Source organism: Kogia breviceps, chromosome X (genome assembly GCF_026419965.1).
Source record: "Kogia breviceps isolate mKogBre1 chromosome X, mKogBre1 haplotype 1, whole genome shotgun sequence".
Lineage (NCBI taxonomy): Eukaryota > Metazoa > Chordata > Mammalia > Artiodactyla > Physeteridae > Kogia > Kogia breviceps.
The window spans coordinates 4398519-4423410 of record NC_081330.1 but is presented as its reverse complement, the minus strand read 5'-3'; the positions used below and the strand labels follow the sequence as shown (position 1 = coordinate 4423410).

At 64.3% G+C, this 24892-nt stretch overlaps 3 protein-coding genes across 9 annotated transcripts; 1 reads left to right on the top strand and 2 right to left on the bottom strand.

Moving 5' to 3' along the window:
• Positions 1–1293: 1293 nt before the first annotated feature.
• Positions 1294–5961, bottom strand: LOC136793458 (uncharacterized). Its single transcript, XM_067023912.1, has 4 exons — positions 5926–5961; positions 5237–5582; positions 4846–5099; positions 1294–3874 (listed from the first exon to the last, which is right to left on the bottom strand). Exons 1-4 carry the CDS (start codon positions 5959–5961, stop codon positions 3035–3037), a joined length of 1476 nt encoding a protein of 491 aa, XP_066880013.1. The 3' UTR covers positions 1294–3034.
• Positions 5962–8110: 2149 nt separating this feature from the next.
• EOLA1 (endothelium and lymphocyte associated ASCH domain 1) lies at positions 8111–18396 on the top strand. 7 transcript variants are annotated; one of them, XM_067023107.1, is made up of 5 exons: positions 8111–8200; positions 9085–9156; positions 10686–10815; positions 11403–11683; positions 12569–18396. In XM_067023107.1, exons 3-5 carry the CDS (start codon positions 10748–10750, stop codon positions 12790–12792), a joined length of 573 nt encoding a protein of 190 aa, XP_066879208.1. In that variant the 5' UTR covers positions 8111–8200; positions 9085–9156; positions 10686–10747; the 3' UTR covers positions 12793–18396. The 7 variants fall into 7 exon arrangements, with proteins under 7 accessions (XP_066879208.1, XP_066879206.1, XP_066879203.1 ...); XM_067023102.1 differs by lacking the exon at positions 8111–8200 and adding an exon at positions 8217–8427; XM_067023103.1 differs by lacking the exon at positions 8111–8200 and adding an exon at positions 8638–8810.
• A 1564-nt stretch (positions 18397–19960) lies between these two features.
• On the bottom strand, positions 19961–20950 carry LOC131748791 (melanoma-associated antigen 10-like). Its single transcript, XM_059051138.2, has 2 exons — positions 20797–20950; positions 19961–20622 (listed from the first exon to the last, which is right to left on the bottom strand). The coding sequence occupies exons 1-2, from the start codon at positions 20948–20950 to the stop codon at positions 19970–19972; spliced, it is 807 nt and encodes a 268-aa protein (XP_058907121.1). The 3' UTR covers positions 19961–19969.
• Positions 20951–24892: the final 3942 nt, after the last annotated feature.

The following is a 24892-nucleotide window of genomic DNA, read 5'->3' as shown; positions in this document are numbered from 1 at the left end:
CACACGCTTTCCAAGACCCCTTCCTCTTTTTAGCTCTAGGTTCATCCCATTTCTACCATGGAAGACCGTGGTTGGTACCAAACGAGATTCCACATCCTGATGCAGTTTGACAGATGGTGGGGTGTCTAGTCATCTAGGTTGACCTGGGGCTTGGGCCTCAGTCCTGCCTGTCCCAGAAATGGCATCCCTGCTGGCCGAAGGCTGCAGGAAGGTCACACACCCAGGAACCCTGGGCCTCTGTCAAAATGTTGGCTCTTACTGGTGTTAATATCACATGCGCACAATGCTTCGCCCAAAAGCCTTGGGGGCCACGTGACTTTTAGGATTCATAAAGATGACGGGGACACAGAGCATATATCAGTGACATCCTGGCAGGGTCTAGCAAACACACCGACTTCTCTGCAGTGAACCACATGACTCTTAACACCAAATGGGATAGAGAAAGAAAATTCAGGATGCTATAAATAGCTTTGTGCCGTTATCCATTTTTGGTTTTACCACCGAAAGGGTTTAGGTCAAGCTGATGGAATCGTGGAGAGCAGCAGATCATAGACCCGTATTACCCGAGGCAGCAGGCTGACATCAACTCCCACACAGTTCAGGGAAGCTCCTAGCTTCAGTGATCCCTGGCACTGCTACAGCCCCTAATTCTCAAACCCTGTCGGTTTGACTCAGTTCACACTGCCTCCTATTGTGTCCAGGGGCCACTATACGTCTTTGGCCAAAACCTACCCATGGCCCCCAAGTCCCCAGGCCATATCCTGTAGGACCTTTGGGACTGGGGTCCAATGGTGTCACTGTTCTCTTCCTCCTTTCCAAGCTGGAGGCTTTTCAGTGTCTGCCTGTCTCCCAGCTGCAGGCTTCAAGGCACAAGCCTGCTTTCCCACACTCTTTCTAGCCTGGCAAATCCTCCTTGGGCAAACAGCGATGCCTCTTCAAACACTATTCGTAGTAGGTGCTTTCTGGTTTCCAGATTGCTCTTGTGTGAATCATCCCATGCCATCCTCACCCCCACCAGACAGAATTTTAAAAATTTGTCCTTATGGGGAGACTTTCACATTATGCCCATCCTTCAGGCCAGGAAACCGAGACTCATAGAGGTCAAGTGATTCGCTTAGACTCACACTCCAGCAGTGGTGGTGCCGGGGATTGATCCCAGGTTTGTGACGGCAGAGCCGAGCTTGTGCTTCCTCCCACGATGCGCCCCATGGACAACAGGAGTGGCCCAGCCTACCTGGGTAGCTCTGCACACACACTTCCCTCTACAGGCAATGAATGAAACTTCACAGCACATCAAAATCTCTAAAACTCCTATGCCAACAATCGCTCAGAGGACCTGAATTGATGGTGTCAGGCTGGGGCCCTCCACAAACACATCTGCTCCAGCCGCACACCCGGTCTCAGTCCCCTGAATGTGTGTGGCCCTTGCAGGGGGCCCGTCCCCCATCTCCCAGCTAAGGAGACCCTTCTCACTTCAAGACCCAGCCCCGACGGCCCTCCTCCCTGAAGCCCTCCACAGCCCCTGGCTCTGAGTCAGGGGTTCCCCGCCCTTCACGCTCCCCTCCCTCTGCCTCGTTTCAGACTCTGCGCCTTACAGGTCTGCCTGGAAGATGCCCCTGCGGCACCAGCCCCGAGTAACCCAAGGGTGAGCGGACACCTGCGTCCCGTCACAGTCAAGGACCCTCTCACAGGACGGGCGTCTGCGGACTCGCACGGCCTTTGCCTCACCGCGCCTGGCATCCAGCTCTGCCCTCTCCCATCAAGCCGCGCCGACACCGACGATGCTCGCAGATGGCCAGTCAGCCGACGCCCTGGAAGCACGCCCCCGGCCCAACCCAGCGGCTGTCTGGTGCACAAGGAGTCAAAGCGCCTCCCGCCAGGCCGGCCGCAGGGCAGAGCCACGTGCTGCCCGGGCGAAGGCAGCTGGTGCCCCGCGTGCGCACGCAGCCGCCCCTCGGGCGCCAGTCCTGGCTGTCGGTTCTCCCGGTCAGTCCGCGTAGATCGCGAGGCCTCGGGCACTGCGAGGGTCCCCCGGGGCCCACCGGGGCCCACTGCGGGGGGCCTCTGACGCCCGTCCGTGCTCTGCAGCTCCCCGACGGGCTGGCAGAAAGCGTCGGGTCGACGTCGCAGGTTGAAGGCACACCCTGCCCAACCCTGCTTGCTCCCTGTCCCCTTGGCGGGTGTGAGTCCCCAGCCAGCCTTTGGCACTAACTCTCTCCCGGGATCGGCTTCCCGAGGGACGCAACCCGAGCCGGCCAGCCCTGGAGTGCTCCGAGGAGCAGGTGATGAGACGGGGTCTTGGCACGGGACGGGCGTCACCCGCCCCACTGGCACTGAGGACCCCGCCCCGGGGATGGGTGCTGTGCGGACAGCCCCGGGCACAAGGCCACAGCCCAGCTGCCTGCTAGACCTTTCGCTGGGCTGGCAGGGGGAGAGGAACCTCCCGGCAGGTGAGACGGTCCAAGCGTGCGGAGCGTGGGGGGCACAGGGGGAGGTGACTTCTTTGCTTGGCCGACCACAGGGGATGAGCAGCTTAGGGTGAAGAGCAGAGTGAGAAAAAGGGGGGCCCCAGGCTCTCCCCAGTACCTTACAAAGGAGCCCCCATCTCAGGCAGCAGACATTCGTCCAACCCAGGATTCGAGAGAAGTGGCTGAACCTCAAAGACGCCGAATGTCCCACCAAGGCACGTCTGTCCCGCCAGGATCGGAAGCCCACTTGGGAAAACCTGCACCCTTGACACGAGGCCCAGGGAGACGGGGAGGACGCCCCAGAAGAGCGGGACTCCCCAGAGGCCTCTGACCTTCTGCGCCTGCGGCAGGGGCCCACCCCTTCCCCTGCAGAGCTGGTGTCCCCGGCTCACCGCCGAGGGAGCAAACGTGACCCGAGTCCTTCCCCACAGGTGCCCCCCGTCCCAGGAGACAGGGGAGCCGGCCGCCCCGATTTGCTGTGGGAGCTGAAGCGCTACGAGCAGGAGAGTGCAGCAGAAATGGGGAGAGGTGGTCGGCCCACCGCCAGGGCCCCAGGCAGAGCGAAGTCACCTCACAACACAGGCCGGGCGCGCCAGGCCGGGGTGAGAGGGAGGAGAGAAGGGACGACCCCCTGCCCTCCCCCGCCGCCCAGGGACTGCAGCAGACAGAGGTCGTGGGGCGCCACTGAGCGGCCAGAAACCAGGGCCTGTGACGACGGCCGCCGCTGACCAGGAGGCCTGACCCACCGAGCGGGGCAGGTGGTCGGTACAACACGGCTTCCCGGGGGCGCGACGGACGGGCAGCCGACCAACATAGAGTCTAAAACGCACGCTGAAAAGAGCAAGGACGGACGGCAGGAGGCCGAGGGCAGCCGCCCCAGGGAACAAGTCACGATCCCTCGCCCAGGTTCTCCGCCCCTGAGCCGGTCCTCGGCGGTGGAACCGCGGACCAGGGACGTGGCGGCGGGTCCCCAGGGGGAAGGACGCTGCAGCACCACGGCGAGCGGGCACTGGAATGACCCCCAGCCCCTCCCAAAGGGGCCTCGGGCTCCACGCTGGCTGACCCAACACCGGGAAGCGGGACAGCCAGACAGCTGGAGGCTGCTGGACACGGGGCCCAGCTTGACCCTGGCGTGGGAGACGCGATAAGCTCTGTCTCTGCGGCCGCTTCGGGAGGACCCCTGGGCTGGGGTTTCTGAGCAGAGGCCGTCGCTGGCCCAAGGTACGCAGGGCCGTTCCCGAGGACTTGTCAGTGGGTCTTGAGCAGGGAGACGCTGCAACCCAATATCCTCCGGAACCAGGTGCAGGGCTCGGTGAGACGTCTGCCGAGGAAGCCTTCAGACCCTGGGACGACGCTTCACGTGAGTGAGCGAGAAGACGTAAGGCCCAACGGTAACCCTGCACGCACTGCAGCGAGTAAAGGAGAAACGTGGAGAAAAAGAGCGGGGCAAACGCGCCCCCCACCCGTGAACTCGTGAACCTTCTTGCCTCCGGGTGATGCCTCGTGGGCGTCCCTCGCTCCCGACTCTTCACATCCTCTCTGTACTCTGGAAAGTCGCCACAGAGAGCGCACAGATCCTCAAGAGGCGGCTGAACGGGCCCTACGTGCAGAGCGCATCAGTCCTGCCGGCCAAGCCCTGTAACCACGGTTACGGGATGGCAACACTCGCTCCAGACCCCCACCCCCGCACCCCGGCCCCACTCCTGAATCTCTCAAACAAGGAAGCTGGACCCATTCGCTGGGCCACGGCCTGATGGCGGGAAGGCCCCCTCCAGCTGCCGAGGGCCTGGGGCCCGGGTCGTTGCCGATCTGCCCAGAGGCTGAGGACGCTAAACAGCACGTAGACCCAAGAGCTCAGGAGTGCCCCAGACGTGCACACGAGCATCTCCCGCCCCCAGCCAAAGGGGATACAACGCTCTGTAACGTGAATGCAAGCGGGGGCATCGCCTGAAGAGCACGGGAGTCCCCCTGTGCTGCGCCACGTGCCCTGCGCAGGCACCACCCCCGAGCAGTGGCGGCAAAGTGGCTGCTCACGTCTGTGGGTCCCCTGTGCGCAGCTCCTTCCCGAGGTCCTGCAGCGCCAGCCACTGAGACAGAATCAGGTATACCTGCGGTTCTCAGGCTGGAGCCCCCGATCTGGGCCGTGGGGAGAGGGACACGGCCCACAGGAGCTGCCCAGGGGACAGAGGGGAAGGCGGGGGCAGGGGAGCACGTCTTAGAAACAGGCCAGATGTGGGGCGGCAGGAGGTAAACCGGGAGCTGGGGCAGAGCAAACAAGGCCGGCCGTCTTCCCGCAGCTGCACGGCTGCCCCGGGGCGTGCCCCGCCTGAGTCCATGGGGCACGGAACTAAAGCCAGGCGGCGAGCCAGTGACTTACCCAGTCAAGAGGGAGCCCTTTCTCACGGGCAGAGCGCTGGACGCCAGGGCACCGCCTCCTCGGGGACCACCAGCCCCAGGGGGCGGGCCAGGGGGCGGACCGGGAGCCTCCAGCGGGAGGGCCGGCGGGACACGCCCCTGACGCTTGGGCCCCGCTTACAAGTCGGAGAGGGTGCAGGCGAATGCGAATGCGGAGTCCAGAGCTGGCCTTCGAAGAGAGGAGGAAACCAGCCCCCAAGGGGCAGGAGGAGGCACCTGAAACACAAACAACCAGGGCTAATCGATTAGCACCCGGACACCGCGAAAGGAGCCCCCACAACTCGGCACACAGAGGACACGCAGCTCAGTGGGAAGATGGGCAAAAGGCGTTTCAGGGAGGAAACCAGCCCTACCAAGGAGGGCGCTAGGGAAACTGAGACTTTGCGTCGAGCCCGTCCCACACCGGTGGTGCCCCAAAACGTGCGGCAGGAGCAAACTGGAACCCTCTCCGGGCCTCAGAGAGGCAGCTGGGGTGGGGGTGGGGGGCTGGAGGGACCCAGGCCACCGGGGACGAGAAGGGGACGCAGCCGCAAAGGCAAGTGCCCAGATGGGTCGCAGGGACAGTGACGTCTGCTGGTGCCACGGGCAGGGCGTCAGAGACGGAAGTGGACTCAGAGCAGGTGCCCTGGGCTCCGAGAGGAGGCGATGTCCTGGGGGCACCGTCCCCCAAAGAGCAGTGGCGCAAGCGACAAGGACTTCCTAAAAGGAAGATGGGGCGCCTCATGGGGACAGAAGCATGTCTGGGGAAGAAGCAGAACCTGAGGGGGAGACTCCCTCCTGTGATGTGGGGTGCAGGCCAGTCACAGGGGCCGGGAGGGAGCAGGGGCCCCGAGCGGCGGAAGGCGGGAGCGGCCAGGCTGGAGGCCAAGGCTGACACCCAGGTGAGCACAGAGGAAGGAGAGAAGGCCTGTTCCTGCCAGGACGTCGTTCCTGGAGGGTGTGCGAAGCAGCAGGTGGAGAAAACGTCACCGGGAAGTCGGAAATCAGATGGTTTTCAGGCTCGGCGCTGACCTTCCTGTAATGAAGATCAAGGCTGAGTTGCCAAGGGGTCCTTCTCACAGGGGCAGCCTAACACCATCCCACGCCCGCCTGCAACACGGCCAGGCCATTCCTCCTGGGCCCGCCCGGCCCGCGGCGAACTGGCCTGGCAGCCACTACCCCGGGCCTCCCCACCCCGCCACCCCCACGGGGGACCTGGGTCTCCCCGCCTCTCAGCACACACGGGAGGGTCAGAGAAGGGAGTCCTTATGCAGCGCCATCACAGCTGTCCCCCAACCAGCAGCCACCGATCACGTGCCTCCAGCTCACTGGGCAAGCTCTAGTTCTTCAACAACGGGACTCGGGAGGAACACCAGCAGCCCAGCCGCCATTCACGGGACCCTCCCTCATGATTTGAAACCGCTCCGACGAGGTTCTGGGGTGTCTGGACGCAGCTGGTGACCACTCTCGGGGCGAGGAGCCGAGGAGGGGACACCGGCATGGAGGGAGTTGGATCTGCTGATCGCTCAGGTCCCCCGCAGCCCCGAGGCCTCAAACCCACGAGGGCGCCCCCTGCTCCTCACCTCGGGGCCGGCGTTCCCGGGTCCTCGGGCTTCTGCAAGGGGAGAGGAGGCCAGCCCGCAGGAAGAGAAAGCAGCGCTCTGTTGAGCCAACACCCCCTCCCCTCAGCGGCAGCTCTGTCAGGCGCCCGGTAAGACCCTGTCCTTTGTCTTCCCGGGACTCCTGGAGAGCAGCTCCAGCCCGGGAAGGAGAGCCCAGCGAAGGAAGGCAGCAGGAAGGTACACGGCGCGGCCAGAACCCCAGACAGGCGCTCCTGACGCCCGCGGCGGGCAGAGAAGGGGACGTTACAGTTGTGCCCTGGAAGGAGGACAGGAGCTCGCCAGGACAAGAGGAACCAGGGGTCCAGGAGCGGGAACCGCACGTGCCAACGCGTAGAGACCCGCAGAGCGCGTGCGCGCAGCGTGCAGGGACAGCACAGGCACCCAGGGTGCTGGGCGACAAGGACGGAGAGCTGGGGCCGCTCGAAGGCCCTCCCAGGGCACCAAGGAGGTGTTGGGGCTTAAACAGGAGAGGGCTCGGCAGGGTTTTCAGTCCGGGGTTGACGAGGACAGATGTGCGGTGTGACACGGAACCCATGGCCTGTGGGGCACCCACTGGAGGAGAGACAGGCGGCGTCTCGGCCGGTGGGGAGACTCAGGTGACAGCACCGGCCCTAGGTCACGAGGCCTGAAGTCAGCCAGTAGCAGTGGGGTCAGAAAGAGGAGCATTTATTCTGATCAGGCACCTGGGAGGCAGGGACACAGGACTTGGTCACCAAGCAAATGGGAGGGAGGGCGGCGGTAAGGAACGCGAGGAGGAGCAGAGCCAGGTGGGAGGCACTGAGTGGGCTGAGGCCCCCGCCCCCCCCCCACTGGGAGGAAGAGGACAGGAAACAGCTCTGAGGGGGAAGTTGGCTTTCTTTGGCACATGCCAGCTCCCAGGGGCAACAGCAAACCGAGTGCGAAATTTTCTTCTCACCTCAGAAAAGGCCAGAGAAAGACTGTCCCGCAGGGCTCGGCCAGCAGTCGCAGGGTGGCTTGGAGGGGAGCTGGCCTGGGCATTCAGCCCAGAGGGGCGAGACTCAGCCCAGAGGCCCCGCCCTCTCCCCCTGCCTCCCCCCCGCCCTCTCCCCCTGCCTCCCCCCTCCCTCCCCTCCCCACCTCGCCCCCGCCTCCCTGTCCCCTGGGGTCCATTCTGAGGCTCGGATTTGGTCGCTAAGGACCCTGGGTCGCTGCCACTTTGACCCCTGCCGACTGTTGAGGCGCGGACTGGACTGGACGCCTAAGGCAAGGCACTCAAAAGGGCACTGCCCGGCCTCCGCCACTGAGCTGGCCTCGCCCACCCTCCATGGGTTCCCAGGGGCCCAAGCTCCATCCCTGTCAGCTCCGCCCCCGCCCCGCACCTGCCGGGCTTTTCCCCAGCTCGGCCCCACTCCTCCTCAGCTCGGCCTCCTCCTCCAGGAGCTCCTCCTCACCCAGCTCTTTCCCACACCTCAGCCCCACATACTCCTCCCCCCAGTTCCTCCCACCTCCGCCCTGCCCCTCCCCCAGCTCCTCCCCAGCTATTCGCCACAGCCCCGCCCCTTCTCTTCCGACCCGCTCCCCCGCCCACTTCCTGGTCCTCCTCCTCCTCCTCCACCTCCTCCTCCTCCTCCGGGTGCCGCTCCACGCCGCCGGTCTCGAGCCTCCGAGCGGCCTGGTCTTCCGCGCGCCGCACGGCCTGGCGGCTCCTACCCTGTCTCCTAGCGGCCGGAGCCTGCGGCGAATGCGCCATTGTGCGTAAGTGCGTGTCTACGTACCTGCGTGCCTGCGTGCGTACGTGTGTACGTGCATGCGTTCACCCTGGAAATCAGGGGCGTCAGCGCTTGTGGGCGCGGCCACGTGTCACCGGTCCCGGTTCCCCGAGGCGGACGACCGTCCTCCCCGGTGGCCGCAGCCGGGCCGTCCAAGCGCTCCCGCGACTCGCCCCGCCCGCAAGGAGCCAGGACCCGCCGCGCCCGCGGACGGTACTTCGGGGCGGGAGTTTCCCGGGCTCTGCGCTGGGGAGCGTGCGCGGGGCGGCCGAGGCCGCACCTTCCTGTCCCCTCCGCCACCACCGTCCCCGCCCGCCATCCTTCCACGTGTGTGTCCCGCGATGCGCTGGTCCACACGCACCAGCCGCCCGCAGTCCTGCCGCCCCCCCCCCCCGCCTCCCGCGGGCACCCCGCCACCCCTACCCCCGCCTCCCTGCCCTGCGGGGCTCAGCTGCTTGTCCGCGGCTCCCCTCCCGGTGGGGCCCTCCCAGGAGTCCATTGAGGGGCACGGACTGTGGGGCTCTCCATATCCTTCCCACGTGGCCGTGTGAGGAGAAGTGTCGTTTTTTCCTGTTGGATGCGGGAGCTGCTGGGCTGTAAGATCCCCGTCACTCCTGTGGGATGGGCTTCTGTGCTGCAGGCTGAGGCATTCGTGGGGTCCCGGACCCGGCCGGGCGGGGGCAGGGCCATTGCTTTGATGAGCAGAACCAACCCCGAGGGAGCCGGAACGTGTGTTTCTCATCGGTTGGGCCCTCCTGGGTCCTGGTAGTCTCCGGTCCCCGCCGAGGAGAAGACCGTTGTGGTTCCTTGGCCAGCATTGCTGTCTTGTGGCTGATGACTTTTCTCCTTGTTCCTCTGGTTCTCGTGCAGGTGAAGACGCCCAGACAAGTGGAAGAGTGTTTTCTCCTCTGGCCGCCAAGCAGGCACTCTCTGCGTGGAGAGGTAGGAGGGCACTCAGCCCCCTTCTTCCCGAGGGATTCTCCCCAGGGATTCCACCCACACAGTTCGGGTCCCATGGTTGTGATCTGGTGGTGCCCGTGAGCAAGGGGCTGGCTTAGAAGCTGAGTGGAGGAAGCCGCGGGCGAGCCTGGGATCCAGTCACACACCCCAGGAGGAGCCGGAGAAGCGGCCAGGCCCCAGGGACTGGCCAGCCTCCCTGGTAGCTGACTCAAACGCAGTGTGGAGGGCGACCCTTTGTCGCCCCTCAGGTTGGCAGAGGTTAAGCGGAATGAGGATGCTCGGGGGCCCACCAGCGCGTGAGGGCACGGCAGCGTCGCCCGTGGCTGGTGGAGCGTACACGGGGTGGGGCGCCTTGGCGGAAGGCCGTCTGCCGGCGTGTGTCAGCATCTCAGGATGTGGGCCACGTGACACGGGCCTCCCCCGAGCCGGGGCTTCAGTTAGCGAGTGTGTGGTCGTGTTGAGCCAGTCTAGAGGGGCCGAAAGTGCCAAGCAGTCTGTGAGTCCCCGTCAGCAGGGGGAACAGTCAGTAACCTGTGGGACAGCCGACGACGGGGTACCGTGTGGGCGGTGAGACTAGGACAGATGAAGATGTACAGACGTGAAGCAGTGTTCCCGAGGTGCTGTGAGCGGAGAAGTCATCCCCCATCCCTGCATGGAGAGGTGTCCAGGACAGGGCTGACCCTCTGTGATCGCTTGCCCGGGCAGTCGTGTCAGAGTCCCGCAGTCTGGGTGGCTTAAACTCCAGAATGTATTGCCTTGCGGTTCTGGAGGCCAGCAGCCCGAGATCTAGGTGCCGCTGATGGTGGCTCTCGCGAGGGCTGTGGAGGGAATCTGTCCCACCCCGCCCCCCTCACTCCCGGGGCTTTGCTGGCTCTCCTGTGTGCCGGTCTGTCTCTAACTGGCCCCTTTTTATGGGGACATCAGTCCTGTTAGAGGAGGGTCGACCCTAATATTAGAGCTCACCTGACCTTGATCAGCTATGTGAAGCCCTTTGCCTTGTAGGTAGGGTCACGCTCTGAGATACTTGGGGTTGAGAGTCCAGCACGTGAATTTCAGGGGCATGGTGTGACCTCCTAACACCCTCCAAAGGCTCTGAGGTAGGAGCACACGTGGAACATTCCAGGGATGGAAGGAAGGCCTTAATGGCTGCAGGGGTTGAATCCAGGGGCGAGGAGAGCAGGCAGCCAGGGGGAGAAGCCAGATCATGTGGGGCCTCACGAGCCCTGGAGAGAAATGTGGCTCCGCTCTGCTCGGGGCAGGAAAGCCCTGGAAGGTCCTGGGCTGGCTGCCTTTGCGGCCTTGTCGCCCGTCCTCACAGCCACGTGCAAGTGGAGGCTCCGTGCGGTGCCGTGACCCGGCTGACTTTCAGGCCCGCGGCTCCCCTGCTCCTCTGTCCTCAGCGAGCAGGGACCCTCCCCGCCCTCCCCGCCTCGAGGTACAAGGAAAGCAGGCGAGGGATTCAGGTGCCCTGGAACCATGCGCTGTCTCTCTATCCTCCGGCGCCTCCTCAGCTGCAGAGCGGGGTGACGGTAACCTCGCGGGCGACGTGAGGATTGAGTTCTATGATCCCCGGATGGTGCCCGTCCCAGGTCCTGGCGTGGAGACGGAGCGCGCACCAGGGCCAGGAGTTCCTGCCGTCGGGTATCCTTTCTGGGGCTCCGGGCCGGGGTGGAAGCGGTGGTGCAGGAAGGGGTGGGAGGAGGGTGGCTCCCGAGGCGCGGGGAAGAGACGGCCGGCAGGGCGATGTGAGAGCCAGGGCGTCCCCGGGGCCGAGCCAAGGTGGGTTGCCGAGGCCTTGCCCTCAGCGGCCCTGGGGTGAGATGGGGGCGGGGGATCCGCAGAGCATGGGGTGCGGCAGGGCCAGGGAGCTGCGGGGCCGGGGGCAGGGGAGAGGCCAGGCCCGGGACGGTCCCTGTCTGTGCCGGGAGAGGGCCAGACCGGCCACCGGGCTGTGAAGCCAAGGGGGCCCTGCCTCCCTCCTCTCTGCCTCCGGGGGCCCAGTGTCCTCTGTCGTGGAATTGCCCACACGCGCCTCTCTCTCGCTGTCGCGGGCTCCACCTGACGGACGGATCCCCCCGGTCGGCACCCCCTGTCAGCTGACGGCGCGGAGACGGATGGAAGGGGCGGGCGCCCGCGGGGCCCACGGGGCTGGGGTCAGGCCCACGGGTCGTGAGCTCGGGGGCCGGCACGTCGGGCTCCTTGACGGTCACGGTTCTGTGTCTCCGCAGCCGCGTGAGGCCCCGGGAGCTGCGGGAGATGAAGTTCGGCTGCCTGTCCTTCCGGCAGCCTCATGCGGGTTTCGTCTTGAACGGGGTGAAGACCCTGGAGACGCGGTGGCGGCCCGTGCTGAGCGGCCAGCGGCACCGCACCCTGGCCGTGCACATCGCGCACAGGGACTGGGAGGACGCGGCCTGGAGGGAGCTGCTGGCCGAGAGGCTGGGGCTGAGCCCCGAGCAGATCCAGGCCTTGCTGCGGGACGGGGAGAAGTTCGGCCGCGGAGTGATAGCCGGCAAGTGACGATCGCCGCCCGGGGCTGCCCCCCAGGGGCCCACCCGGGCCTTTGGCGCCTCCTTTTCGTTCCAACCGGTCGGTGTGGGGTTAGGGTTCGTTTTCCTGAGGCCCCTCGCCTTCGGAGGGGCCGGGCCGGTCCCTGGGCCGGGGGGGTCGGCGGGCGGGCCCAGGTCCCCTCCCCGCCACTCTGGGGCTCGGTCCCCCTTGGTGCTCTGAGAGGCAGAGGCGGGGCCGGCTCTGCCCGCGGCGCTCGCCTCCGTGTGTGTACGTGCGTGTGCGCGTGCGCCTCCGTGTGTGTACGAGCGCGTGCGCGTGCGCCTCCGTGTGTGTACGTGCGTGTGCGCGCGCGCACCGTGGCAGAGCCTGCGGGAGGCGGCGCGGCCGCCGGAGCTGCGTGTGAGGGGGACCCGGGGACTCGGGCCGCCCGCCCGGCTTCACGCGCCCGCCTCATCCCCGCTGCCCGCGGCATCCTGAGGAAGTCCCCTAACCACACCCCCCCGGGGTCGGGGGGAAGGTCCCGCATCAACCGCCGGCCCCCAGTGAATCGCTCGGGGACCGGATTGCCCGTAGGCTCCCCGCAGCGGCGGTCGGGGGGCGGGGGGGCCTCCCCACCTGTACCTGCCGCCTGCAGCGGTCGGGCTGGGAGCTGCCCGGGGTCCTGGTGGGGTCGTGGAGGACCAGGCCTCTCCTTTTCATGGCTCTCCCTCCCTCCCTCCCTCGACCTCGCCTCGAATTCCCTGAACCGAGGTTGGCAGGTGGGAGATGCTCAGCCAGAGGGACCCAGTTCACCCCGGGTCCCCTCGATGATGTGGTCTTAGTCTCCAGCGGTCGTGACTTTGAATCCCCTTGTTGTCCGTCTGCGTGCTTCTGTCTTTGTGCACAGGGCTGGTCGACATTGGGGACACTTTCCCGTGCCCAGAAATCCTAGGCCCCAGCGAGGTCGCGGAGCTGGAGAATCGAGCCCTGCTGCCCAACCTGCGGCACAAGTACCTGACTGCGCTCGCCAACCCCCGCTGGCTGCTGCAGCCCGTCCCCGGGAGAGGCGGGAAGGACGTCTTCCAGGTGGACATCCCCGAGCACCTGATCCCCTTTGGGCAGGACGCCTGACCAGACTGGGCTCTCGGGGGGAAGGCGACCGAGAGGCCAGCTCATCGTGCCGCCGCCCGCTCGCCTTCACGCCCTGCACGTGCACGTCTGGCTCGGTCTTCGTCGGCCCTGCCCCGGGGAGCGCTGCCCGCTCCGTGCTGTTCGCAGAAGCAGGCGTGCCCCCCTGGCGCAGGGACCGGGCTCGGGACTCTCCTCGTGCGATGCCGCTCCGGGCTCAGCCACAGAGTCTCGAGGACTTCGACGGGCCTCGTGCACGCGGGAGAGGACCGCGGGCCCGGAAACAGGGCGCGGTCCGTCCTTACGGGTGACCCTGGCCCTGGGGTAAAGCGTCCCTCGGCTCACGAAGCGCGTGTGGGTTAGACGTGCTGCCCGGCCACTTCACGTCCGAAGACAGGCTCCTAACCACAGCTCTGACGGCAGAGTGAGAAGGGCTGGCGCTCACTTCGTGGAAATCTCTTACTTCTCGGTGGGGTTTGGGGCCACCCGCCAGCGAGCTTTCCAGGGGTTGTTACCTCTGCAGGTGCGGGGCTTTCCCCCAGGTGTCGGCTGGAAGGGCCCGTCTCTTCTGAGGCGGACGGCGGTGTGCACGGCTGCCTTGGTGGGCGGGATGGCCCTCCTTTCCGGCGGGCCTCTTGGGGAGGCCCCCGGATGGTGGGCTGGACGCGCGCTCAGCTGCGGGTCAGAAACTTCTGGCACCGTAGGGGGACCCAGGAGGAAGCCCCTTCTGCTTCAGGATGCGTGACTAAGGGAAGGTGACGGCCCTGGGGTCAGGAGCCAGGCTGTGCTGCCTCCTGACCAGCAGGCAAGGCCCAGGGAGCAGCCGGTCCGGGGCTGCACTCAGCGCTCCCTATAGCCACGCCCGGGGCTGAGCGTGGGAAATGCTGCTGCTTTAAATGAAAGGGGACGGCGGGGACCAAAGCCTGCCGGGGGTGTGGGTTTCCAGCCTCGTGGGGCCCGTCCACTGAGATGTGCGAATGGTACGTACGGACAGCTAGGAGGGACGCAAGACTCGCGATTCTCGTTCGATTCTCCCTTTACTCCCGTGGACTTTGTGGCTTTTCTTTTTTTTAGAGGCAAAGATAGGTTCTTGGTGATGAGATGGGGCTTTTTGTGTGTCCCCAGGGGCCTGCGAGCCCAGGGATCGCAGTTGTACTTGCCCGGTTCGCAGACGACACACGTGCGATCCGAGGAGCCCCCTGCTCCTCACCCACCTCAGGGACCCTGTTTGTGGACGTGACTAAACGGGCCGCCAGCAGGAGGCAGAAACACCTCTAGTACAGACACACCTCCAAGTCATAAGCTGAGGAAACCGTGGGGCTGGCGGGCAGTTAGTTCCCTGGCGCCGTCCCTTCCGGCGCAGTAGCCGCCGGGGGCACAGAAGTGACGTTCCAGGGAGCGCCCTCCCCACTCGGGCCGCCCTGATCCCTGGGGGGATGGTTCTCCCTGGCCTGTCCCGCTCCACCGCTCGTAGAGCACGCGCCAGAGAACAGGAAAGACCGGGTACCCCTGGGCCCCTGAGCGCTTGGGGCTTCCTTCTGGGCGGTGGAATCGTCGTAATGGACGTGTGGGGAGCATCTGGTAGCAGCCTCTGGCTTCCTTCTCTTTGGGGCTGTTGCGCTGGTCCCGGGCCGAGCCTTTGCTCGTGGGTTGACTTTTCTCTGAATGTTCTCGATGAGCAGAGGCTTGTCTCTCTGAAAGTTGGAGTGGCGGTAGATCTGAAATGAAACGAATCACTTTAGCCATTCTGGGAGATAATACCCATTCCTCCCCCCCACCCCCCCCACCCCCCACCACGCCCCGTCCATCATAATGGTCTTATCTGACTGTGGGAAAAGGTGTCTTTAAGTTCCTGGCAGGTTATTCTGCCCTAGAGTGTGCGCTCCCTAGAGATCCCCAAGGCGAGCCTCCGTCGAGGAGTTGCTGTCGCTCCCTGACATCTCGTGGCCCCTCGAGAGCGTCTGTAGGCACACCTGCGGCTTCTCTCTAAGGGGCCGCGGCTGAATACCACAGGCTCTACTTTCTCATCTTTCCTTAACTACCCTTCTCTCGTGAGGAAAGTTACTCTCGCCAATGAAACCCGTTCAGCACGTGGCCCATCTGGCCTGCCCGGAAGGTGTTCGAATAACAGAGAGAACGTGGGCCACGGAAGGGCTTTCTACTTTACCATCAGCCTCTTCTCCCCTGGAGAGCGGCTGGTCAGGCATATCTTGCTGAGTCCGTGCAGGTTCAGTTGGTGGACGAAAGACGTCAAGCTGTCTGTTTTGGAAATCTTGTCTGCGCCTCTGCGGTGAAGAACCTCCGCCTGGCAGAGGTCCGCCTCGATGACCACCGTGTCTCCCTCGTCGTTCCAGCGCGCAGAGGCGCAGGCGGGATCCCCCACCATCCTCCAGAGCTTTCTTGGGAAGGAGAGCTCAAGCATACTCTCGTCGGCCACGCCGTTGTCTGGGCCCCGTGGTGGCCGGTTGTCTTGGGAGCCGGGAGCCGGGCGCTCGGCTTGGTCACCCTGCTTCTCCGGGCTCTCCCTTGAATCCACGTTTGGATCCGGGGACGCACGAGAGGGGACCCACATTGCTGGCTCTGCGTCAGCCGACGGGCGCAGCGTGGCCGTACGGAGCTCGGAGCCAGTCTCGATTGGGAGCATTCTCCACCCGAGACCGTACCACTGAACTCTCAGGGCAGGAATGCCTTGGACCAGAGCGGGGATGCCCAGTAAACACTGTCCGCAAGATTCTAGAATCTCGGTAGTGGGGCAGGCAGCCGCTTAAGGCGCAGTCTTCTTTATTGGTCACGTGATGTCACAAAGGTGGCCTGGAGAGGGAGCCCTGGCCAAGTGTGGGGGAGGGGAGGGGGACGGGGCCCCCGGCGGGCGTCTTGTCTTTTTTTCTAAAAGTCTCGAAAAGTATGGTTCAGGTTCCCGGGAGAGACTCCCGTCCGCCGCCAGGCACCTTGTCTCAAGGGGCCGGGCCCCGGATGGGTTGAGAAACGTGATCCTGTCTCCACTCCGGTCCCTCGAGGCTGGCTTTGCTGGCTTTGCTCAAGGGCCAGGCCCTGGCGAGGCGTAGCTTGGCTGCCACTCAGACCACAGGGATCACGTGGGCCCCTGGCGACTGTCCCCCCCAGAAGATGGGGGTCCCTAGCGGGCTGGTTGGCCCAGCCGGAGTCGGTGCCCACCCCCACCCCCACCCCCATCCGCCTCCCGGCTCTGGTCGCTCGCAGATCTTCCTGCCAGCTGGTCGGTCGCGCTCAGATGGGCCCAAACAGAGAGTCCCGATTTCCTGCCTCCCGGGTCAAGCTGTCCCCAGAGCCGGGCTGTGCGCGACCTCACGTTCAACTCGAGGGTTCCCCAAGCACCTCGGGCACAGCCCTGCCCACGATGCTGCGTGGGAGGGCATAGCCACGTGCCCTCCGCTGGGCATCGAGCCTCCTTTTGAGCTCTGCCTTTGCCCCCAGACCGCAGCCCCGTGCGGGTCACAGAGGGGTTGTCTTCAGCGTCCGCCTCTTCCCGGAGAAGCCCTTCTCATGGCCCAAGGGCGCTCACTTCTTCAACAGCTGCGTGTGTCCTTGTCCCATCGCCTTCCCAGACCCTCGGACTCGGCCTCCCCGGAGGCTGCTTCGAAAGCCCTGTTTCCTTCCCGCAGTGGGGGGGAGGTGGGGGTTGGCTGCTGCTCCCCCGACCCTGGCCTCCCACGTCCACGTTGGGTCTTGCCCTTGGAAGGACTTGACTTGGGCTTTCAGCGTGTAGCCTGTCCCATTGAAAGCAAGCATTTCACTGGTGTGCTCCCAGGCCAGCCCTGCTCTCCTTCCCCACGCCCGCCCCTGCCCCCCCCTCCACCTCCACCCCTGGGCCCTGTCGCACTGAGGATACATAGGATGATTTTGCTTGCTTTCAGCTTAGACACTTGGGCGGGCCTACGTGACACGGACTCACGCCCAAGGAGGTTTCCCACTTGCCGCCCTAGCCGAGACCAGAGGAAGCCCCCGCCCACGTGCATTTGGAAACAGACGAGGGTGTGGGCGTCGGACACGCCGAAACCAGACTGAGAGTCGTCCCGCGTCTTCACCGCGGGCGGGAGGATAGGATGGTGGGTTTGGTGATGCGCGTCCTCTGGCCGTTGTGGGCGACTTTGTCCTTCATAGCCACTGGGTTTGAGACAGAGTGGCACCTTGGAAAGGCCCGTCTGCGAGGATCCTAGGCCCCTGTCCCAGCGCTGCCACTAAGCAGGGTCCCCTGCCCTCTGTGAGCGCCACCGCCCTACTTCTGCCAGGGGAGAGCTAAGAGGATGTGGAAGAGGGCCTCCCAAGGGGCCTTTCAGCCTGAGGACCGGCACCCTGGATGGAGCTCCCGGGCCTACATGCGGGCCTGCTCCCTGGTCTCTGTGCTTCTACACGGGTTTACAAGGCGTTCTTCCAGGTTAGTTCCTCCTGTAGGGACGTGACCTGGGAGGCTGCGAATGTCGGTGGAGGCCGTCGGCGGCTCCTCAGAAGGGGCCCGAGGGCTGCGGCCCCCTTGGGCGAGCCTGCCTGTGTGGCCTGGCCTGCCGCCCCCCTCCTCCCGCCCTCCCTCGCCCCCCGGCTCCCGTAGGAGCTGCCTCCCTCCTGGTCCCCCTCCCTCCCAGGTGCCAGCCGGGCCCCGGCACTGGGTTTGTGGGGGCACCGTGGGGTCTTCCTCAGCCGGGTCTCGGGGCCCTTCGGCTGGGCAGGCACAAGCCCCCGTGACGTCCGAGGCCTGCTTTTCCCAGCCTCGCCCTCCGGCCCCTGCCCCGGGCTTCCGCGCCCTGACGCCCCCGGCCCAGAGGCCCTCCAGCCGCTCCCCTCCCTCGCTGCCGCCAGGGTCTCGGGGTGTCCGCCGGCGTTCACTTCCCTCCGGTATCTGAGGAGGCTCCTGGAGGGGCCTTATCCCAGTAGGCGCTGGGGCCTTAGAGTCAGTCCCGGGCAGTCTCAGTCCCTCCCTCCCCGTGGCCCAGCCGTGAGCAGCTCAGCAGGCCGGGCTCCCGCTGGACAAGGAGGGCCCCGGGGCAGGAGCAGGGACGGGGCGCCGTCACGCGGGAAGGTGCCGGGACTGGACAGAAACGCCGGCACCGGGCAGCGTCAGATCGCAGCAAACCGCAGACGAGCCCCACGCCGTCTCTGCTTCGCCTCGGCGCCTTCCTTCCTTGGGCCCGCTTGCTGTCAACTGACAGACACCGCGTCGCACCGAGAAGAGCAATGAATCGCCCGTCAGAAGGTCGGCCACGGGCTGGGGTGGCTGGGAACAGCGTGGGCTCGAGAGGAATTCAGACCGGGGCTCTGGTCCCCACCCCGTCACTTGCCAGCACGTGATCCTGGCCAGAGCGCCAAGCCCCGCGGCCTCGGGTTCTTCCCCTGTGAGGCGAGTGGGTGTGACGAGCCCTGGCTCGGGCTGCAGCTCACAGGGCCGGGCGTCTGTCGGGACGTGGATGATCGGCGGTTGTCTGTCATAGCGTTTGGCCCCGGACCCTTCCCCTCGCTCCTCCGGCGTTTGGTTGCGCCGTTTCTTGTCCCGGTCATGTCAGAGAATATGCAGCTCGATAGGAATCAGCCAAACAAGACGTTTCATGAATAAAACTAAGTCAACTTTCCCAGTTAGAGGCTGTGTTAAATTCGGGTGCGGAGGAGTGTTCCCAGCGGGATACAACACGAAGCTCCAGGAAATAGAATCAAGGAACGAGGCTTTGCACCCCTCCCACATGCTCGCCCATCCAAACCGTTCCTTTGCTTCATTTCAGCCCCACCACACATGGAGTCCTTGATGACAATTGCCCGATTACAGTCACGATAATGATTAAAGCTAATTAACACCTTGGGTTCTGGTCCCCCCTCCCGCAACCCCGCGCCCGAACAGGGAAAAGAGGGCCTGTCCACGGACTTCTGGGCATCACGTCAAGGGAGTGTGACCGCATTTTTCCAGATGTTGCATATATAACACCTACTTCTTCACCGTGGTCAGCAGCAGCGCGACAGGAGCCAGGACCCCTTCCTTCCTGCCCGAGTATGAGATTTCTCTCGGGTTTATCCGTGATCCAGAGGGACACCTCACAGCCATGTCGCATTTCAGACGTTCCCCCCAAACCCAAGTCACACCGCCTGCTGGCCTGGCTGCTGCCACCACCCAGCTTCATCGCCATCACCTCCCCCAGAAGGAAGCCCCGCTTCCCAAAGGCCCAAACTGCCCCGGCTCGGGGCACTTACACTCCGGGGCTTGCTCCCGGCGCCCCACCGCCTCGTCCCATGTTGACTTGTTGTGTGGGACTTGGGGGACGTCTCACCACCTTCCTCATGTGACTGCGGCTCCTAGACCGTCACTCTACGTGTGCGTGTGGCCCGCTTTTCCCAGTGGCCCCGCTAATAACACAGGGCCTTCCGGAGAGCAGAGGCTCCGTGAAGGCCTGTGGAATAAATGAACCAGTGAGCAGGGGGTTATTGACTCAGACCAGTTATTATTGACTCAGACCAGTTATCTCCTACTTTCGTAAAAAACCCATGCAAATTCAACTAAACATATATATTTTCGTTTTATACAATGACAGAAAAAGTTAAAAGATTTAGAATTAACTTTTGCTTTTCTCTATTTCTTTCTTTTTTTGGGGGGGGGGCACACCATGCGGCTTTAGGGATCTCAGTTCCCCAACCGGGGATCAAACCAGGGATACCAGCCGTTAAAGTGCTGACTCGTAACCACTGGACCGCCAAGGAATTCCCAACTTCTGTATTTCTTGACCGCATCAATTTTAGTCTTAAGTTCGTTCTGATTTCCAACTACATTCCTATTCCAATGAAATGCTATCTTGTTTAGGATCACAAAATAAAATGGGAAACTTACAATTTGTTTTACAAAATAGAACAACTTTTGTCCTTGAACCATACATGTGTGATCAATGTCATACACAAAGTGAGACACTGAAGCTTATTAACCCTTCTTTTAAGTGGAACAATATTTGACAAATTTCTAAAGAAAACAGAGATGAAATTGCATGTCATCATGCACAACAGGAACCAAAAGTGGGTACACACCGGGTCCCCCCGACTGGCCCGGGCCCTCCCTACTTAGAAGGCGGACCGCGCCCTCTTCACACTCAGAGAGAAGCATCTGCCTCCCTGCCCGCCCCACGGGAGAAGCTGCTGGACGTGGGCCTGGAAGGAGCCTGGCTGCGGCCCTGGCTCAGGCCCCCTCTTCCTCATCGCTCACACCCTCTGCCCACAGGGATGCCGAGGACCTGGGATCCAAGCTATTGACCCAGAGCAGATGCTCCAGGACCTGCCACTCGCTGGTCTCCGCGTGGGCCCGGGGACCCCACAGGAACTCGTAGCGGGCGGGGTCGCTGTGGGGCACCGGCCGGTACTCCACGTAGCCCTCCTGCACCCACACTTCGGTGAGCAGCTCCCTGGGCTCCCCGTAGATGCGGTGCTCCCGCCCGGCACACACCCCCAGCTTGCCGAGTGCTCCCCAGACCTCCTCCTCGGGGCAGTGATCTCCGGACAGGGCGATCAGGCCCAGGAGGAGCACGAGCAGGCCGGCCTTGGGCATGCACTGCCCGTCGCTCAGCACCGCATCGCAGGTGAGGCCCAGGGTGGGGACCAGGACGTAGGTGCGCTCGCGGGGATCCACCTCCCTCACGTCCACGCCAAAGACCAGCTGCATGCACTCGCAGGCTCGCCTGAAGACCACGGGGAAGTGGTCCTGATGGTCACGGAGGACCATATGCAGCATCTCCGCCTTGGAGGTCGGCTCCTTGGTGCGATACTTGAGGAGCAGGAAGGCCACCAGGTCAGCCACCTTCAGTGGCAGCGGGTCTAGGTGCAAGGGATCAGCGTCTTCCTGGTCATGCTGGGTGCTCGGCCCCTCCTCGTCTTGGCTGCTGGAGTCGTCGTCTTCAGATTGGCTCCAAGGACTGGCGGCCATGAGAGTGGGGGAGGGGCTCTGTGGGGGACTGGGTTCCCCAGCATCAGCCGCCTCCTCCAGGGTGCCCGGGAACACGACATAGTAAGAAGAGGAGGAGGAGGAGGAGGAGGGGGAAGAGGCCGAGGGGGAGGAGGGGGATGCGGGCTCCTCCCCCGCAGCCCCGAACAGCTGCGCCTCCACCGGGCCCTGGGCCGGGCCTGGGCCCTGCAGGTCTGCCTCAGACTGGCGGAGCTCCCTCATCTCGCCCAGGGGCCCGATGACTGGGCTCGGGCCGCCGACAGGAGTGCGGGCAGGGGTGACAGGGAGGGACCACGGACCTGGGCGAGAGAGGGGCTGTGAGCGGCCTCGGCTAAGAGACGCACCCTGCGCAGCTCTGACAGAGGCCGCTCACAGGTCTCGTGTTGAGGGGAGCCCGCGGGCCTCACAGGGGCGCTGCTCCTGGGCGGCCCGGCCCCCGCCAACCTGAAGAAGGAAGCGAGGGGCTCCTCAGGCTGCGGCCAGCACGGCCCCAGGTTCTGGGGCTGACAGGGCGGTGGGGTGATTTGGGTGCTGCGGGGTCCCCGCTGTTCTGGGAGGCGGAGCCCCTGGGTTCACACGCAGGGCACGCACCTCCCCTCGCCTCCTGGCGCTGCCTGGGCCTCCTCTGCTCTGTGCTCTGCGGACACGTGCCTCAGACCCAGGCCTTCACCGCCTCGTTCCTGGAGCCCCTGCAAGAGGAATGGAGGCGGCACCTCGGGTGTAGACTGCGGCACGGCTCTGGGCCTCGGTGCCGGCAGGACGGGTGGGCAAGACTCCGTGAGAGCCCCCTTTGTTCCGGGGACTGGGCTCTCCTCAGTCCTCTCCCCTGGTCCACACCTTGACCGTGGCAGATCCTGGGAGTCCTCCCTCCGCTGACCTGACGTTTCCACTCAGACCCAGGTCCTCGCGTCCCAGGACGCGTCCATCCCCAACCACGTGGCAGAGGTGAGGGCCTCTGCCCGAGAGGAAATCAAGAAACGCTGCGTGTGCTCATCGCACCCCGGGGCCGCCCAGGGCTGACGGCAGGGGCGGGGATCTCTGGGGTCCCCTCTGCTTGGGGCCCAGCGTATCCTCCGTCCTCCCTCGGGGGCCTCACCTGGACTCCCCGCAGGACCTGGGACTCTCCCCTCTGCGCACCGGAGGCCCCGCCCCTTTTGCCAGGTCCCCGGTCTCTCTGAGACCCGGATGTCGGGAAGTCGGGACGGGCCTAGTGAGCTCATGCCGCCCGGGGGCCCCCCAGGGACGGCGGCAGGGACGGGAGTCTGTGGGCTCCCCTCGCTCCTCCCTCAGGGGCCTCACCTGGACTCCCCGCCGGACCTGGGATTCTCCCCTCCCCCCACCTTGGGCGCCGCCCCTCAGAGCAGGTGCCCCGTCGCTCCGAGGGCCGCACGTCAGAACCTGCTGCACGGGATTCTACCGCTCTCGGGCCGTCCAGGGCCCACTCGGTTCTGGGGCCCTGGTTCCCTTCGCTCCTCCCTCAGGGCCCTCACCTTGACTCCACGCGGGACCTGGGACTCTCCCCTCGGCCCACCTGAGAGCCCGCCCCTCGCCCCCGCTCCCCAATCTCCCCGAGCCCAGGAGGGCAGGACGTACTGCAAGTGCTCATCGCGCCCTCTGGCCTCCAGTGCGACCTGGAGCTTCTCGACGCCTCATGCAGTGGGCCGGAGCCCCTCCCTGGACCCCCACACATCCACCTGCTGTGGCCAACAGCCTCCAGCAGATCACGGCAGCCCCAGCGCCCCCCCTCGCAGCGTCACTTACGCCCCTCGTGGCCCGGCGGCTCCACCCCGCCCCCTCCCCGACTACATCCCCCCATACGCGCCCCCCCCAGGCACCAGCGGGTGGCGCTCCGCTCGGGGCCCTGGAAGCCGGGCGCCCCCCCGTGCGTACAGGTCACACTGCCTCTCTCAGCTGCCCACACCGGGGAGTCCTCCCCCAAGCTCCCTCAGCACCAGGGGCTCTCGCCTCTCGCACCCCAGACGCAGAGCCCACCCCTCGTGACCCCGCCCACGCGGGAGCCGGAGCCCCCTTCCTGCCACGAGCGGCCTCGCCCCCCGACACCCCCAGCCCCGGCGGGAGCTCCCCTAACGCCAACCGCACCCGGGCCCGGGAGTCCTCCCCATCGACCCCCGCCTCAGCCAGGAGCAGCTCCTCCTTCCTCCCGCCACACACACCGGCCCTTAGTCCTCCCCTCCCATCTCAGCCCGTGGGGGGGGGAGCGTCCCGTCCTCCCCACCCCCACAGCCAGTCGTCCTCTCCTCTGGCCCCCAAAGCCGGCCCCACCCGCCCGGCAGGAAGCCGTCCACTACACGCCGCCCCCATTCTTAGCCATTAGCCCCACCCTCTGCACCCCGACTCCAGAACGGCCCCCACCAGCCACCCCGGCGGACAGCGGTCCTCCCCTCGGACCCGCACACTGGGGGACCCTTCCCTCAGCACCCCTTCGGCCCGCTGCCCTCAGCCGCCCCTCCCCCACTCCAAATCGGGCAGCCCGTAGCCCTCCCCCCAACTCCATTCCTTCCCACGGCCCCCCCGGGGTACCTGCGGAGTCCTGGCCCCGGCAAAGCCCCTGCCTGGCTCCTGACTTGCTCTGACTCTGTGGATGACTCCGGAGTCCCGCTCAGGACGGGCTGAAGAGCTAGCTCGTCTGGGCACTGCAGCCAGCAACTGAGCAGCCGACCGTCCCGGGCACTCTGTGCGAACGCCACGTGGGTTTCCGGGTGCTCCCGGAAGTCCCAGGAAGGTGAGGGAGAACGTTCTAGACGTCTCTTTCCAGAGAAACTGGTTGGATGAGAAGAGCACGTGAGGCGCTTTGCGACGGAAGCAGCAGTAGGCATGCGCACTGAGGGCCTGAGGTCCCAAGGCTTGGCGCCTCCGGAAGCAAAAGACACGCCCACTGGCCTTCCACCAATAGGAAGGCCTCCCTGCAAGGCTGCGGAGTTGGAGGAGCAAACTTGGCGATGCAGAGCCCGTGGGGGCACACGGGTCAATCTGTCTTTACAGGTGGGTGGCTACTGTGATTGTTAATGTCATAAAGCTATTCTTTTCTCTTTCTCTGTTTCTTTATTTTATGTATTTTTTATACAGCAGGTTCTTATTAGTTATCCCTTTTATACATATTAGTGTACATATGTCAGTCCCAATCTCCCAACTCATCACACCACCACACCCCCGCCTCCACCACTTTCCCACCTTGGTGTGCATACGTTTGTGCTCTACAGCTGTGTCTCTATTTCTGTCCTGCACACCAGTTCATCTGTACCATTTTTCTAGATTCCACACTTAATATATGATATTTGTTTTTCTCTCTCTGGCTTCCCTCACTGGGTATGACAGTTTCTAGACCCATCCACGTCTCTACAAATGACCCAATTTCATGCCTTTGTACGGCTGAGTACTAAAGGAATAGGAATAAAGCCCTTCTTTCTATGGACTGATTACTGGTCTAGTTGTATCAAGTAGCCATCTTCTCACATGGCAGAAGAGGTTGAGGCAGCTGTCTGGGGTGTCTTTTACAAGGGAACTAATGTCATTCACGAGGGCTCCCCCCTCACGGGCTCATCACTTCCCAGGGCCGCACCTCCAAATCCCATCCCTTTGGGGGTTAGAATTTAACAGGTGAATGAGGGGGAGAGGTTTACAAATATTCAGTCCATAGCACTATCTGTCCATCTATTTTTGCTCCCACGGTCCCTTTTCCTGCTGAGGTAATCAAGTTTTTCATTTACATTTTAACTTCTCTACTGCCTTTTTAGGCACTGATCACTTTTCACCAAAACTTTACAATTCACCTATGAAATGGAAGAAAAACCCTCCCCATGTCTAGGTCTACAAATTGTCTACCCTACCCTCTCGCTGGTGAGGTGTCCCATGGGTGCTGAGCAGGAATCCGACTCTGGACCCCCGCCCTCACCCTCAGCAGCCCTTTCCCTCCATTGCCCCCAGCAGAGGCCAGACTCAGTGGAAACTTTCTCGGAATTTTATTAAAGAGAAACCTTGACTGAAGCCATTGAACAGAGGGCATGATAACACAGAGAGGAACCTCTAACGGCCACCGGAGCCCACGGGTCCCGCCTCCCCCCCATGGTCCCCAACAGTGTCCCCCCGGCGCACCCCACCCGGCGGCCCTCCCTCCCCGCACAGTCTCCCTTCCGGAGGGCCCCG